The following is a 17,812-nucleotide window of genomic DNA, read 5'->3' as shown; positions in this document are numbered from 1 at the left end:
TTCTAATTGATCGAGGTGACGCTCTGCTGGCTCTGCCTACAAACCTGAGAGGGCCTCCCTAAGAGGCGGTTGAACTTGAACTGGACAAGTGGGATGCTGGACTCTGTATGGTGTAAACTTTTAATTAGGGAATCTCAACGGAACTTGAGCTGTGGTTATGCATCAAGGTGAAGGAATTCATGATGGGGGAAGGGTTTGGGGTGAAGGGGGGGGAATCCCAGTACCTATGAAATTGTGTCATGTAATGCAATGTAATTAATGAATAAATGAATATTTAAAAAAAAAAAAAATCAATGTTAACCCATGTGGGAGACCTGGAGGAAGTTCCTGGCTCCTGGCTTTGGATCGGCACAGATCCGGCCATTGTGGTCACATGGGGAGTGAACCATCAGATGGAAGATCTTCCTCTGTCTTTCCTCTCTGCATATCTGACTTTGCAATAAAAATAAATAAATCTTTCAAGAAAATCAATGTCAAAGTGATAATCCTAAGGGAGAGTTTTGCCATATTTTTATTAAATGTCTCAACCCAGTGTGGAACTGGCACGGTGCTGCCATACTCTTCTGCTTTGGGTATAGTCTGAGTGTCCTCAAGTGTGCACTGTGATTGGAGACTTGGTTCTCAGGAGGGCATCTGTGGAAGGCAATGGAGCGGTGGCAGATGGGGCCTACAGGGATGTCGTCACTGAAGGTAGTTCTTAGAGAGCCCTGGAGTTCTTGTAAGAGGGTTGTTGAACAGGAGAAAGCCTGGTCCCTCCACCCTCTCTGCTCCCAGTTCACGCTGTGCCACTTGCTCTGACATACTCCCACCACTGCCACCAAGCACTGCCATGAGCTTCCCACCAGAACTGACTTGATGCAGGTGGCTAAGTGAATCTCTGATATTTTCATTGACTTGGATATTTTCCTTTCCTCTCCATGACCCACAGAAACCAGTTTCATTTTCAAAAGGACAAACACTGAGAAATGGTCTCTAGTTTTTACTTAGTCATTAGATTCTAACTACTTAATTAAGATGTATGTGTGGCAGACATTCAGTCTTATGCGGGGTATTGTCTGTAACAGGGGGACTAAATGAAAAAGCAATACTTACAATTTAAATGGCACCTTGTTTATGTAAGCGATTGCATGAGAACCTTCCCTTCAGTTACCTGCAGGGGCCTCAGATGAGTCACACAACACAACGCTTTCAGATGAGAAGGGCCAGACTCAGGAAGGGGAAGTGACATTCTAAGGCTACAGAGCCTTCACACCATAGCATACATGGCTTTCTGGCCTGACAGCATGATACATTTTCCTTCATTTCCAGAAGCACTGCCTAGCTACACTTTCAGGTTCTTTATGATACCCAGCAACACACTGTAAAATTTCTGTCACCCAGAGCAGGTCTACCAGGAGATAGCTGAAGCCCTGAGTGGTTTCCTTTAGTCTTCAAGCAATGTCCTGTGCATCCCTAGTAATGCTGAATTAATTACCTAAAACTCTTACATTTTCAGTCAATTCACAGTCAGGATACCCCTTGTTCTCTTTCCTGGACAAGTATCATATTTCTCCCTGTCTTTTTATTTGTTATTTAGCCCTTCAGGGAATGTCAGTTTGAACACATTAGCCTCTTGTCTTTTGTTTTCTTTATCTTTCTAGTCTAACTAGTTCTTCCTATGCAGAAACTTTAGGTCTCTACATGTTTGCTCAGGGAGATGGAAGCAGACAATACGAGACCAAAGGAGAGGACTCCCCCCTCCACCACGCACACATGTATAACAGGTTGGGAAACACTTCTACCACATTCACTCTCATTCACATAACAAAGGCACTGAGCAAAGCTGTATCAGAGGTTTGTACAACCACATCTGTTCATGGAAGTCTTCACTGTGGAACAGTTACCAGCATTTCACAGGTAAATTCCAGTTTACCAAGACCCTGTCCTAGCCTGACCTGATTCATAAAACACTCATGAATCATGTTTCTTCCCTAGTGAGAAAACAGTTGCAAAGCTCAAGAATGTTTGTAGGAACAAGCCCAGATGCATCCAGCTGGTGCTTCAGAGACCCTGTCCTGGCCTAAAGACACCATCAGATCCACCTACCATCTCCAGCAGAGCCCATGATTTGCCATAGTGGATCCCTCATCTTCTAAGTAGGCCAGCTTACCCCAGAGGACAATGCTGACAGCATGCCCACCTCTCTGTGGTTATCAGTTTTTTCTCCCTAGTTAAAGTTTCAGAGGCAGATAACTCTTTTTCTATCTGCCCATCAGTACCCAAGTCCACATCGGTGAGTTCTCTGTGCCAGCAGCAATTAAACATAAGAGGGCTGAATCAAGACATGGGGGAGTAGGTCAGTGAATGAGTATGGGCACGTGTCCTTTTAAATCAGTTGCCTTTTTAAAGTTCCTGATTCCCAGGTGCCTGAGTATAGCAGGGACAGACACAGGAGCTGATCAGAAGGGATCATCAGAAGGCCCACACTGAACACAGTGTGCAGAGGCGTGGAAGACACAAAGGCAGACAGACATAACTGCAGTTTCACCAAGGCTGCTAGCTGACACGGTATGAATCAGGACCCTATCAACTGGGGAGCGAGAAATGTATGTCTATACAGCACTAGCCTAAAATATCTTTTATTACTCATGAAAATACATAATTCTTAGGAAATATGCTTTCAGCAGATATTCAGTTAATATCAGATAACTTTGATGTCAGCTATCACATCAATTTTAATACAAATTCAAATCTTAAATTCTCTTATTTTCCTAGGTTCTTATTTTATATTTTAGCACGAGTAGAAAAAAAAATTTAAGGTTTTATATAAAGAACTCATGAATTTTTGTGTAAATACATAAGTTACTCATGCCTGCAATAGTTATTTCACAGCCTGAAATGAATATAAATATTAGCCACAAAAACTTCTTTCAAGTGGTCAACACATTTTTATTGCTGTATTATTCATCTATGGTCCGTAATGTCCCTATTTCTTATATGTTAGGATTCCTTCAAAATTTGTACAAAATAATCTGAATAAACCATGTTTGGATTCAAAATATTTTGCACCAAAAGATGATTAAGTCTTGTAATTCCATTTCCCACGAACGTTTTGAAGAACCTTCAAGCAGACACACACCTCTTCTTGCAAGGTGCCAAGCAGCTGGTACAGGAACCCCATTATGTCATCACACTTGCACAATCCACATCTGCATGATGACAGTGCACACAGGTACATCAGAAGCAGTCGGTTGGGTCTTTACATAATGCTTGGATGTTGAGAGTGTGACTTTTCTTTCCCTGCATGACCTCAAGATATTTGAGCTGTGGCTGGAACGGGGAGCAGACTGGGTAACACTCCACGAGACTAGGACTTCCAGCTCTACCTGTCAATCACTGGCTAACCTGCAGAGCCCCCCACTGGGTCTGAATGTCGTGACTGATCATAGGAAGCGGTCAGAATGGATGTGCAATGGTTTTCTGTGTTGACCAAATTTCTCCTTCTTCAAAAAAGCTTCCAATTTTCTCCTTCTTCAAAAAAGCTTCTAAAAAGCATTTCACGAATTGAGAACTAAACTTCGATTAATGATAACTGGATTCCTAGATGCTAAGTGTCAGCCACATTCCTAGGGCTTAAGCAGTCAGTCCCAGGTTCACTGTGTATCTTGTTGCTGGGGTCATGTCAGAAGAAATTGCTAGAAAAGCATTTTCTGACTGCAGTCATTTCTGGGAACACATTTCTGAAAGAGCTTTTGAAAGACAGTGAATGGAACCCACTTAACCTGGCAAATATAATACTCAATTTGAAAAGATCCGCCCAGACTTGCTTTGGAAAAGTGGTTGTGATTGATAATCTAAAGCCAACCTAATAGACAGTTCCTTCAGGAACAGCAGTTTTACCCAGAAATACTTAAAAAGTCTCACTTACCTGTACCTTCGCTTTTACAGCCCCAGGAACTTGGTATTTCAACTCATGCGCTGTCGTCTGAGACTTGGGCAGCAGGAAAGGATAGGAAAGTGACCGATATTTTGGTTTCATAATCTAAAATAGAGACAAGCAGACAGAAGAGGTATGAATGGAAAAACAGATCCATTCTTTACACTTTGTAATTATGAAAGAATTAGGAAAGAAATTCAGGGTCATTTATAAAACAAAAGAAAATGTTACTGGTGGACATTTTTAAGTGAAGCACTATAGATCTGTGTTTCTAATACAATAAACTTTTTCTTTTGTCTTGTATTTCTATATTGCCTTCTTTCATTTCATAGCAAGTGCATATTGTTTTGTATTTGTAAAGGAAGGTTAAATATACAGTTATAGATTATAATCTGATTGCAAAGGTCAGATTACTTCATCAAATAAATTTTATCCACGATATAGGCATGTTGCCACAGAACTGTATCATATCATCATTTTATAGAAACTTCACAATAAAGTTTCAGAAAAGGTCAGGAGACGAGAAAAGGGGGATAAGGCTTGAAGTTAGGGGAGAAAGAATGGGGAGAAGAGATACAATAGAGTCAGGGGTTGAGGTTGTCCCAAGGAAGGGCAGGGGGCTTGAAGCCCTTCATTCCATTTGAGCAACAGGCAGTCTTAAGTGCCCACCGACCGGGCTAAGGTGGGTGGGGAACCTTTAGAAAGCCTCCTTAGTGAAGTGTACAGAGCTTTGTCCAACAGTTGGAAATGTCCCAGGGTGGACTAAGATCCCAGCAGCCTTCAGATCATCTGTGAGGGCCATTTCATGAGGCTTGGGCCTGACGCTTCAGTGGCCTTACTGGTTCTACCAAAAGCAGAATGCAAACAGCTGCAGCTCATTTAATAGGCTTCTGTGTAATAGGCATTTCAGTTATTTCTCATTTTAATTATTAAAGTAATGACAAAATACATTACATGATTGGATTATTTCTTTAGCTTCAAATACCTAGAAATAGTTTTTCTGGGTGAAAGATGTAGACTTGTAAAAATGTTTACTGGTGTTTTATCAATTCATCTCCCTCAAACAAATGATATGTTATAGGTTATAAAAGCACATACACACACACACACACACACACACACACACACCAAAGTCAACTGCAGATACTGGCAATGCTTTTTTTTTTAAATCTTTGCCATTATGGTAGGTTCAAAGTAACACTTCCATGTTTATCCATCCCCTCTGAATTTGTTAAAAATTTTGAGAATATTTATATGAATGAAAAATCAAGTGTTCAAAAAATTAAATTCTTTTGCCTAAATTATCAAGGGAAGTTATGCCTCATTATCACTCAAAGGGCAGTAGGACCTTAGCAGCACTGGATTTAAACGCACAGTTTGAGTGTCGGGTCAACGATTAAAAATCCCTGAGCCACACTAAAGAGGACCTAATCAAGAGATCAGATAAAAGAAAATGGCTTGTTTTAATACTATCTGCTCTGCTCAGAACCTATTCTGAATCCTACACAATAACCTAGTACAGTGTTCTGAACTGCTGGTATGAGCACCAATTTGAATCATAAATGCTCCACTTCTCATCCAACTCCCAGCTAACTGTTCATGGTAGAACACCAGAGCAGAGCCTGAGTGCTTGGGTCTCACTGCCCATGTGGATGGAGTTCCAGTCTCCTGGCTTTGGCCTAGCCTAGTCCTGGTCATCGCAGCCATTTAGAGGAGTGAACCAGCAGATGGAAGATTTCTCTCTATATATGTAACTTTGCCTTTCAAGTAAATGAATCTTTCTTTAAAAACAAAAAGAATGTGACACAATCCCAGGTTTGGATAGCTGTCACAGCTGTTCCCAGTGCAGCCCTTCAAGCCAACCTCCTAGTTTCTCCTCCAGCACGGCCTGAGTCGCCACAACAGCATCCAAGTACCTTTGTAAAGTTCCACCGCTGGATGAAGTGCCGCGCGACGTCGCGAGCTGCCTTCCCATGGACCACAGAGGCAATGTCGTGCCAGGGCATCCGGGGCATGGAGTACCTGTCAATGAAGTCTGCCCACGTGCAAGGGGCAAGGGTGCATCACTGACTGCTGTGGGGAGCACAAAAGCCTCGACCCCAACTATGACACACAGGGGGCATCTGTGTTCATCTCCTCGGCTTGGGTAGAACACCTTTACTGTCAACAGAGACATAATGTTGAGGAACACATCCCCCCCATGCCTCCCCAAAACATGCTTCCATTTCACACAGTCCCATACGATCCCCAGAGTGGGAGGTAAGTCAGTGTGAATCTGCTAAGGGTGTGTACTTGATATTCTAATTTCCTTTTTCATACTTTGAAAATAAGGGCAGGCTAAGCATGCATGGCCACCTGTAGAATCAGAAGCACTTGGGCACTTGCAACTGAAGCCAATCTAATGCTGGAAGATGAGAAGAAAATAGTGGTCAAAGGAAGGTTACCATCTCTGAAGGAATTAGATTATTAACCAGGTTATCCTTATAGGAAACCTGGAGACTTCAGACAGTGAACTCTATGTCATATTCTTTCCTAATCCATAAGGATGCCCCTAAGTATGACATCTCCACAGCGTAACCAAGCAAAGGGCATTGAGGTCATGCACATGAACTTTGATTGGGATGCTCTAAAGACAAAGACAAAAATGCAACTGTCACCCCACTACCAGGATACTCACCAGCAAAAGGTTTATCGAGTTGGACCCAGTCTTTGAAGACAAAGTTGCAGTAGTCCTTCCCATGCCAGAACCTCGTTTCCCCATGCAGCTCACCCACACCAGTCTGTAAACTGCGGATGGAGCCAGTGTCTGTGGAGGCAGCAAGACAAACCCCAGAGACTGGGATTTAGCTGGGTCCAGAGAGTGAGGCTCACCTCCCACAACTTTTGAACTTTTCCCTCTGGAGACTCATAACTGGGGGACCCCACAGCTCTCCTAACAAAGGCTGAGGCTGGCAAGATTTCACAGCTTTCCTACATTTGTCCTGTGAGAGACTATGACAGGTTCATCGTGGGGCAGTGAAAAGGGATATTCCAGGCACTTGAGCAGCTGGTTCTCGCCACTTTCCAGAGCCCTCGAAAATGCAATTACGGGGTTCACTGAGATTATGAGTCCAGTGGAACCACGGGACTGTGGAGACCATGAGACACTAGATAGCCAGGTAGCACTGCCAGTTCTGTCCTCATCCAACAAAGCGCATGCCTAACACCTAAGTCTTGTCTTTGCATCTCAAAATCCAAGTGATACTGGGTTTCACCTTTTGGGGGTCAGAAATCTCTTATGTGTAGAAGGAAGCATCGGGCCTCACTCAATGATAGCCAAGATCTTCTATCCTCTAACATTTCACATTCCTGAAACTATAAATGATACCCATAAAAATGCAAAGATAGGGGGCTCGGCAGCATGGCCTAGTGGCTAAGGTCCTCGCCTTGATCCCATATGGCCGCTGGTTCTAATCCCGGCAGCTCCACTTCCTCTCTATCTCTCCTCCTCTCAGTATATGACTTTGTAATAAAAATAAAATAAATCCTTAAAAAAATGCAAAGATAGAAGTTTATAACAGATGCATGAGAGCAGCAATCTATTGTGGCATTTGACAAACATCTGCTTAGTAAACACTTACGAGTGAAAGAGTTTGTAAGCCCAGGGGATATGCTGACTACCAAGACAATGAAGCAGGAAGACTAGCAGATCCACAAATCACAAATGCAGCAGGTAGCACAGAACAGGCACTTAACAAGTCAACACTGCATACACAGACACTTGTTGAGTAAGTAGGCAACACTGCTTGCAACAGCCAGCGGCAGGACAGGCCTGGCCTTCTTACCACCACTCTTCCCCAGTGCTACCTCTCTACAGTAGAAAAACTCCAGCAGCCAGGAAGCAATCAGGAAATATTTGCAGAACAAATGTTTTTATGCACTTGCCACATACAAAGCTAATATTTATCTGAAAATGAATTATTAATCATCCAATGGTTATTGAAATTAGTTATGAAAGAAAAATGGGTTTGGGTCTGTGTTGTGGTACAGCAGGGTAGGGATTTGGGATATGGGCTCCCATTTCAGAGTTGAGATTTGGAACTGGCTACTCTACTTCCAGTCTAGCCTCCTGCTAATAAACCTGGCAAGGCAGTGGAAGCTGGCCTGAGTACTTGGGCTCCTGCCACTCATGTGGGGAGCTAGAATGGAGTTCCTCGGATATGGCTGCTGCAGCTATTTGGGAAATGAACCAGTGCATAGAAGATTGTAGTCTCTCTTATTTCTTCCAGCCTTCCCCTCAACTCACATTGCCTCCCCACCCCCACCCTTGTAACTCTTTCAAATGAACAAAATCTTCTTTAGAACAAGAAAAATTGCTTGAAAGTACCAACAATAAACAAAACTAAGTAATGGCAAAAAAAAAAAAAAAATAGACTTCTACTGACATCTCCCAGTGAATTATTTGTATAAAGACTGAACAGCAAAGTACTGTTAGGTCTACTTGCTCACCTGGAGGCTCTTTATAGTAAGCCATGGCACTTTTAAAAGGAAAACAGGGGAAAAGAAAGGACAAAGAATGAGATAAATACAGGGTCAAATTTTAAAATGTTCATATTCATGTATATCCTCCACTTGAGAAACTCTAAGACATGGATACACAGACTCATTTAAAAATTAACGTTCACTTAGTAATTTGTTAAGAGGAGGAAAACAAAACAGAGCAAATTCCCAGTCTCAGAAAATCAATCTTAATTTTAACTGAATTCATGATTCAAATCTGTTTACATTTTTAGCCATGACCTAAAGGATTCTCCCTGAATCAAGGGGCTCCCCAGAACATATAAACTATGGAGACAGTAGAACCTGATACCCTTGAGTTCCTGCACATCTGCTCAGAAATGCACACGCGTCCATGAGTAGTTAGACACAGCTACCAGCATCAGCAGTGGGGCTCCCACTGCACTGCAAACTGGCTATTTGCCTGTTGGTGTGGTCAGAACAGAGTATCTGAGTCCAGGTGATGTACAAAGAAGGATTTACTTGGCTCCCCATTCTGCTGGTTGCAAGATCCAACTAGCGCAGTACCAGTGTTTAGGCAGGGTCCCCTGGGCTGTGTCACAGCATGGCAGAGAAGCAGAAAGGAAGACGGCTTTGTGTAGAACTGACGCACACACAGGGTGGGTCTGTTTTAAAACAACCTGCTCTCAAGAGAGCTAAATCCACTTTGGAGGATCTGCCCCACTCCTTGTGAAAACTCAGGAATCTATTCCCCAGGGTGGGGTACCAGGCTAATCACCTTCCACTAGGCTCCCACCCCATGAAGGTTCTTACATACCAGCTTAGCACCCCCACACAGAATGAGGATTCCAGTGCAAGAGCCTCTGAGGTACAAACTGCATCCAAACCATGGCAGGCTCCAGAGCGAATCGCAACGGGTCTGCCGCACATTCGGTCACAAGTTTGTCCTGACCATTTTCCACACTCTCAGTGGCCCAGATTCTGACTGCTGCAGCTGGGGTGGTGTCTTCCTGCTCCCTCCTGCTTCCTCTCTTTAATCTCCTCTCTTAGCCTTCCAAGGTTCCTTTCTCCACTAGCTCTTCCTAACCTTCCTTCCAAGCTCCTTCCTACTAAGTTTTCCCTCACCTTCCCCTGTCTTTTCCCATATAATTCCTAAATGTACATGGATAGGCCTGTCTTCTTTCTTGACACTGCTTACGTGTATCTTTCATTGGCAATTATATCCAACGCCAAAATTATGATTACCCCCCATAAAAATGAAGTTGTCCCTTTAAGGACTTCCTGTGTAGAGTTTTCTCAAGCTGAAAACTCAACTTGGACTCCTCCCTTAACCCACCTGCCATCAACACTTTCTGAGTCATAATGAAATTCTGGTTATTCTGAAGAAAACATGTCCCCATTCATTGCATTCTTGGAGCTCCCAGTGCTACCTACTGGAACTCCTCTTTCTCACTCTGGCATAACCCTGTAACACTTTACACTTAAACCACTCCTCTCCAGTGGAATTCTCCAATAATGAATGGATAAAGAGTAGTGTATTTGTCCGGCTTTTCAGGCCTTCCATCAACCGATACAGAAATATCCTACTGCCCCATCTATACAAATTAACTAATACTTGTCACACTTCCAAGGCTCTGAAAAAAAATCCGCTTTTTTTCCCATTGGTTATTTATTAATAGGGCTTGACACGCACTAACAAGAGATTATTGATTATCTACTGATCCCTCTCAGAGTTTGCTTGCATTCTGTGAGTTTGCTGTACACTGCTGGGATGTTACATTATATTGCTTCTCACATTTAGATCCTTTTGATTTCAAAAGTAACTAACCCAAAGAATTCTTTTTTTTGGGGGGGGGGAGATCATAGATTTACGTAGGTGCTGAAATTCATACTTATGACATTTCCCTGACTTAATGCTTTAAGATACAATGGCTTAGGCCCAGTACAATGGCCTTGTGGCTAAAATGTCACCTTGTAAGTGCTGGGATCCCATATGGGTGCTGGTTCGTGTTCCATCTAGCTCCTTGATTGTGGCATGGGAAAGCAGTTGAGGACCGCCCAAAGCCTTGGGACCCCGCACCCATGTGGGAAACCTGGAAGAAGCTCCTGGCTTCAGATTGGCTCAATTCCAGCCACTGCAGCCACTTGGGGAGTGAATCAGCAGACGGAAAATCTTTGTCTCTGCCTTTCCTTCTCTGTGCAAATCTGACTTTTCAATAAAAATATATAAATGTTTAAAAAAATGTTACAATGGGGTCTGGCGTGGTGGCCTAGCAGCTAAAGTCCTCATCTTAAACACCTGGGATCCAATATGGGCACTGGTTCTAATCCCAGCGGCCCCACTTCCCATCTAGCTCCCTGCACGTGGCCTGCGAAAGCAGCCAAGGACAGCCCAAATCCTTGGGACCCTGTACCCGTGTGGAAGACCTGGAGGAAGTTCCTGGCTCCTGGTGCAGCACCGGCCATTATGGTCACTTGGGGAGTGAATCATTGGATGGAAGATCTTCCTCTCTGTCTCTCTTTCTCTCTCTGTATATTTGACTTTGCAATAAAAATAAATAAATCTTTTAAGAAAAGTTACAATGGCTTGAGTTGCCTACAAGGGAAAAAGCTCCCTTCGTAACAACTTACTGAATTTCTACCTATATTCTAGGAGAGTTCAAAGTTCTTTACTGAAACATACTGAAAACCTTTTGATTTTCAAAATTCCAAATAGTAGGATTAAAGGGCTTGTGGACTTGTACTACCTGTGTGGAGAGAGCTTTAGTGATGTCTCTGGAAGCCAGAGAATCTTCAGCGAATTGCTAAAGTACTGGGTTCATAAAAGTTATAGACTATGCTCATTTGTTAGATAATAAATTCCTTAACAAGACTAAATGGGTCTTATATATACATTACATCCCTGATAACAAAGTTTTCAACAGTTTAATCTACCACTCATTATCCCTTAAGATTCTATATTCAAATTTGAAAAACGTTTCTCAACAAAATTGCAAAAGAAGTTTTTCTCCCCTCACTTATTCATGCAATACAGCTTACAAGGAAAAGATCAGCATAGTTGCTGAACATAAGTGGAGGAAGTACCAAAACAAAATTATGTCATTTGGAAATCTCTCTTTTATAATGTAATTCTGGAAAAACGCAAATCTTGGAGTCCATGGAAATCTACCAGCATTCTTCATGGGATTTTTCTATTTACAAACCCAGAGTGGTCCTGTAGGCACCATCCACACTCAATTCTGTTACTCCAGGAAGGTTTATTAGGAACTCAGTTCAACACAGCTTGTTCTACTCAAGTGAAACTGACACCACAGAGAAGTTAATCTGGTTCATATCCCCAAGAAAACGGAAACCATTCATTCAAACAAATAGCTTGCATTTCTAATGAAGAGACATTGCATGCTTGGTTTCAAGTCCTTTAAGAAATGAGTTAAAGTTACTGAAGAACCTGGAAGTTTTCTGCCTTTTGTGATTCCGCCTTGATGGCTTGACTGGGGGCTGTGTGAACTCCAGCCCTGATAGCCTAGGTGACACCCAGCAGGACATGTGGCAGGTCATGTAGACAGACCACTCCTCAGGAAGGAAGTACCTGGTGTTTGATAAGATCCACCACCCTATAGCTCATCGATTTGCACTGTTTGAAAGTTGCTAGTTTCGAACCCACCAATAGAAGCCTGCTAGATCATGACTGTATAATTAATAGCCTGAAATGTATAAAAACTGGGGGGCTTGGGCCCTCTTTCTCTCGGGCTCTCTCTCTGGGCTGGGGGAGCTCACTGTTTGCTAGCCCGGCGAATCCTGCAGGCTGCCCCTCCCCCGCCCAGCCATGCTGGGCTGGGGGAGGTGGCTGGGAGACCTAGGTTAGTTTGAATAAACCACTTTTTGCCTTAGCACCGACTTCAGGCTTGATGATTATCTGGGGATTTCAGAAACCGGCACAACATTACCACTCAAGTTGAGAATCGTGCTCTTCATATTTCCTTCATTATTTTTAGTACAAGCTTACCATCTTTGGAATTCAGAAGGAACTCTGACAATAAAACGAATACAAGTGGGATTCTTCTGGCTGAAGCAGGTGCCAGCAGAGGTAGGAGAGGCCTGGAGTCACCTACTCAGGCTTCCCTCACAGCCCTTGAGAAACTCCAAAGAAGAGAGGCTGGAAAGTTCTGATGTCAAGAACTCAATTTTCCTTTGGCTTCTCTTTTAATTTTTCTCATATTAAAAATACATAATAAATTTGTATGTATATTTAACCATAAAACCAGTAGGATAACAGTATCTACCATGTGGAAAGCAAATGAATCACCTCAAGTTTCATCTTCCCAAAAAAGTTAGCATTATGCATTTTTCCTTCGCCAACCCAGTCCAGTTGCTTGCTCTGACATATTGCCAATCTTACTCAAACTCTATCTTCCCTTGCTGTCTCCCCCGGCCTTCCCACAGTAGCACTAGTGACTTGAAGTCCTCGCCATCTATCATATCTCATATCCATGGCACTGTCAAGTGCTATCAATTCTACTCTCAGAATATATTCAGTTGGTCATTATTTGTCACCTTGATATGCTCTGCAGAATGAGTCTGTAAAAATGTAGTCAGAAGCCATCCATTCTTTGCTTTGGACCATCAATTGAGTGCCTGTCTCATACACAGCCAGATTCTTAAACACTCCGTAAAACTCTCCCAATCTATTCAGCCCAATTCTCCTCCAAGCCTCCAGTCTTTCTGACTGCTCCATCATTCTTCTGCAGCTCCCTAAACTGCAGTATATTCCTGGAGCCCAACCAATCTCTGTCCTACCTCACCACCCTGGCCCTTTGGCTGCCTCCTGCCTGAGACATCCTTCCAGTAGGCAGTCTCTTACCCTCTTTTCTTTCTTTTGATTGAGTTGAAGACTAATTAGAGAGGTACTCTGACCACCCTCTGAGAGGTCCCGACAAAGGTCACACAACGTGTCCACTATTGAAGAAACTCTGCAGGGATTTCTTTTTCTTTCTTTCTTTCTTTCTTCCTTTCTTCCTTTCTTTCTTTCTTTCTTTCTTTCTTTCTTTCTTTCTTTCTCTCTTTTCTCTCTTTCTCTCTTTCTCTCTTTCTCTCTTCCTTCCTTCCTTCCTTCCTTCCTTCCTTCCCTTTCCTTTCCTTTCCCTTTTCCTTTCCCCTTTCCTTTCTTTTATTTTTGCACCAAAATAAGGTTCTCCTTTAATTCCATTTTTCTTGAGCTTCCTGAAACACCCTTGTATACCAAATGGCAACTCGTCCCTCTCTCTGCATCTGCCGTTCTTTTGGTCCATTTTTCTCCATGGTAATCGTCAACCTCTGAATGATGTCTGATGATCTATTTGTGTAGACAGTTCCCACCTTTCCCCCAAGCTCTCAACTGCATTTCATCTGTTACGGTTACTACGTCACTAGTCCTAAAATGGCAATTGACATAATCAAGGAGATCAGCAAATACTTAAATAAGCACATTAGATTTGTTTTCTTTGTTCTTATAATTTTACGACTCTCAATTCCTTCATCCAATCATCCTTATGATCTTCTCTCTTTTTCCACAATCTGATATTTAGGCTGTTCACTCTCATTCTTTTTCTCTCTCCATAAACAATGCTGTCCTGGACATACATCCAGTGTATCCATACTATTAAGTGAGGGGTTGTGAACACGGGTCAGGCTAATTCCCATCAACACAGGAAAACCCAACCCTTCCCAGCATCCTTGGCTCATCACCATGGCCATCTTCTCCTCAGCCTGAGTTATTTGCTGCAAGCAGCATCCAATTTAACTCTTCTCTGCTTGCTCTCAATCCTGTTGTAAGCAACATTTCTACCCATCATAATCCAGACACCTCAACCATATGGTCTGGCAACCTCATTCCTCCATATCATTTTAAACATCTGACCTAAAGAAACATTGCCACATATTATAATGCAAGGCATTACACGGTCCCGTTTCCAGCTCTCTGCCTTTAATATCTCCTGTAAAAGACACCTGTGTTTGGGCTCCATAGATTCCTAATGGCCTCTAGTTTTCGGAGCTTTGAAGTTCTGTCAAGTGCATGAATTGCAAGGAGTTGTCCTTGAATCTGTGCATCAAGCACTAGCTGTATGCTAAATAAATAAACATCTCTCCATGTATGTTCTCCATTTCAAATGTATAACAATGTAATTATATTTTTTAAAAATTCAATTTTTATTGCGAAGTTATCTTGAAGCTTTATGTCTATATACAGCGAGGGAATGCATTAAACAAAAATGGAGTATACAGAGAAAAGCAAGCTGGGAACCACACTCGGCTCAAGGTCCAGCCTCACTTCTCAGGTTTATTAGCTGTATGGGTGACTGTGCCCAGGAGTGTCAGCAGGACTCCAACTCCCTCATCTCCTAAACAATTGACAAGAGCCTTGACCTTGGAATTAGGATTTCGAAGGATAATCTGCATTTCTGCTAAATCACAAATCTGAATCATGCATGCTGGCAGGCTGATAAAATGCCATTTATTGGGCCAGTTGATCACATCTCTAATCCTAAGATTACTGTTAGGCACGGCGAATGCTCAAGGCAGTCACATTTGGGATATGCACACAATGAAGGGTGGCTAAGGTTTTGTTATTGGTATTTATTGCAGTGACTACTTTGTGCTCGCCAAAACCTCCTTCATTTTCATTTCTGTAACTTAGGCCCTGATGAAGTAGTTCCTGGAGTCCCTGGTGCTGACACAGGGTTACCAGATTGCAGTTTCGATCATGCTGTCTTTCTGAATACAGCCATCATGTAAACACCTTCAAGAGTTTGCACCCTGTCAGCAGTCCGAAGGTGACCTTGTTCGTCTTCCTAGTTTTGCAACAAAAATAGCCCCTGACCTGACTGATAGTAGCTTAGGATGCTTTTCTATTCAAGCTCTTTCACTCAACTCGCCTCCTTCACTTGCCAAGTCTCCCCATCCTTATTCACTCCAAACAAATGCCTCCAGATCAGAAATCCTCTCCTCAAAACATCTTTGTGACTCATCAAGGAAGAGGAAGTTCTCCCACCTTCTCCAGCACAATGTCATAGATTGCATCACTGTTAGGCATGCTTTCCCCTGCTGCTGGAGGGGAGCATCCCTGGGAGACACTCAGCATGTCACACAGAACACATGTTCCGTAACACAAGTGGCCTGAAGATGGACACACAGCAAGCTGGCCTGGACACACGCTCCCTATGCCCGTACAGCAGACGGTACAACAGAAGCTGAAGCCCGGCAGCACTGCCACTCACATGTCACTTACCAGCATCAGCTCTAGTGAGTCCCTGCTCAGACTCACTGGGCAGGCCAAAGAGTTTCACGTGGGGTTTTATACCATGGATTAAATTCTGATGGCTTCTATAGTGATTAAAATAACCTGAAGAAAGTTGAAAGTTCTTTTTTTACACAGAAACACAGATGTATAGGATTATTCTGAACAGGAAAGCAAGTTTGATCATTTTTAAAAGGAGGCAGGGCTATAAAATCAGTCGTAAGGTTGCGTCCTACAGAAAACTCTAGGGCTTTAAGACAGATTTGAAAAGAACAGCAAATTCAGAAGACGGAGAAAGTCTGCTATTTGATACTACAAGCTTGATGTGTTCCCGAATGGGAAAACATGAAATTTCTTCTAAGGAAAATGAATAAAAGTCCAACTAATGCCTTTTTGCTCTGTCACAGCTTTGGCAAACTTTAGAAACCCTGTCATTCTTTTACCACCAGAAGCATGAGCTGTGATGCTACAACTATTTGTATGAATAAAACAATAAACCTGTGCTACAACGGGGCAAAGGCATCCAATGGCACAATCCTGAGTAGACGACAGACTTTCCTGCACTGTGTAGACTGACTTCAAGAACAGGTACATCGTGATCAGCTGTGGACAAAACAAAGTGGCACCACGATCAAGAAGGGCCAAGAGTGCGACTTACTGGAGGTACTCTCAATACTGCTGAGGCTGTCGGAGCTGTGCAGCTGATGTTTGTATAGCTGCCTATACAGGCTGAACTTGGAGAACCTTCTTGGCTTGCCGACTCCTTTCAGTTTTGAATCCACATCATCCAAACTCTTCCTGGGTGGCATATTCTTGTTGGATTGATTTTTATCTTTGAGGGTTAAGGACTCCATAGATCCTAGGGTGGCAGCCTGAGGAAATTATTTTAAAGAAAAAGAAAAATAAAGACACTGAATAAGATAGGATGCAATGCAGTCCTTTGGTGCAGCTGCAGCTGAGGGGCAAGGTTTACACCTGCTGGGGGCGTGGTAGGACACACAGAATCCCTCCGAGGTCAGCCACAGGGCAGCGCAGATTCCTGGAGCTGCTGAACACAACCTTGTGACTGCTTTTTGGGAGACCAAATTCCTGAAATTTCACCCCGATTAACCTTTTGATCTTAAATACCATTCCATGAGCTACATTCATGGCTGTGTGAGCAACTGAACTCCTCCTGCTGAAAAACAGTAAACAAACAACACTGCTTCTATTCTCTGTTCCCTAACTCGGGAAATCACTATTTCCCAGAAAAGTCATCAGGAGTACACAGAACCAATCAAAAGTTTTACTTGGGGTATTAAGGTTTTACAGTCATTCCACTGCAGAAGCAAGCAGATGGATATACATATAGAGGTTTCTTGGCAGTTCTTGATTTGAAAAGTATTTTGAGATGTTATTAACTTCCTGATCCAAAAGAATTCCCTCTAGATGGCCTCAGGTGGACCTATGTTCTTTTTGTGCATTCTTAAACAGGAAGATTTCAAATGTCTTGGCAGCATCTTTTAATAAGGCACCATACTATCACTGGCCTTACATCATCATTTTCACACATTTTTGTTTAGGAACTTTTTATTTACACATAGAAAATAAATCTTTCAGTGGGACGAACACTGAATCACATGTGTTTTCTTACAAGGCAGGAGACAGACTTAGCTCAGCTGGGGAGGCTAGGATTTGAAACCAGGGCTATCCTCTATTTCCCCAAGGAGAGGTCACCTGATATTCAACTGACCACGCGACCAGTCCATCAATAAAACATTGCTATAAAAGTTGACTCCTTTGGGCAGTTCCAGGGCGGAGGACATTCACTCACCGTGAGGGACCCCAGAGATGGTCCTGAAATAACACGCTTAACGCTGCCCACGTCTGTGAGTCTATGTTCATTGTCATCCCACCTTCCGTAGGCCAGATCAATCCCACCCACGAAGGCCACCGACTGGTCAATGATGACGAGTTTCTCATGATGAGCCCACAGATAGACACTGGATGACACGTGATCTGGATGCCGCATAACCTAGTGATGGCAAAAGTTTCTCAGCAGGTTTAAAAAAAATGTTCCTATCATACTAAGTTAGATCTGCTTTTTCCCTGAAAAGCATTTCTAATAGTTCAAATAACAAAATATG

The 17,812-nt window shown here is 42.8% G+C and overlaps 1 protein-coding gene across 4 annotated transcripts in view; it reads right to left on the bottom strand.

The window, feature by feature from the left end:
- PLD1 (phospholipase D1) overlaps positions 1-17,812 on the bottom strand; it is a 242,839-nt gene that overhangs the window by 71,116 nt on the left and 153,911 nt on the right. For 3 of the 4 annotated variants that reach the window (XM_058661105.1, XM_058661104.1, XM_058661107.1), the window contains 6 exons: positions 17,500-17,700; positions 16,345-16,558; positions 15,678-15,791; positions 6,594-6,722; positions 5,833-5,951; positions 3,908-4,021 (listed from right to left, as the gene is read on the bottom strand). In XM_058661105.1, the coding sequence (XP_058517088.1) occupies positions 3,908-4,021; positions 5,833-5,951; positions 6,594-6,722; positions 15,678-15,791; positions 16,345-16,558; positions 17,500-17,700 (891 nt within the window). The remainder of the gene's footprint in view (positions 1-3,907; positions 4,022-5,832; positions 5,952-6,593; positions 6,723-15,677; positions 15,792-16,344; positions 16,559-17,499; positions 17,701-17,812) is intronic. The other variant, XM_058661106.1, reaches the window with a different exon arrangement.

This window comes from Ochotona princeps, chromosome 3 (assembly GCF_030435755.1).
Source record: "Ochotona princeps isolate mOchPri1 chromosome 3, mOchPri1.hap1, whole genome shotgun sequence".
In the NCBI taxonomy this organism is placed as follows: Eukaryota; Metazoa; Chordata; class Mammalia; order Lagomorpha; family Ochotonidae; genus Ochotona; species Ochotona princeps.
This window is presented reverse-complemented; position numbering and strand designations above follow the sequence as displayed.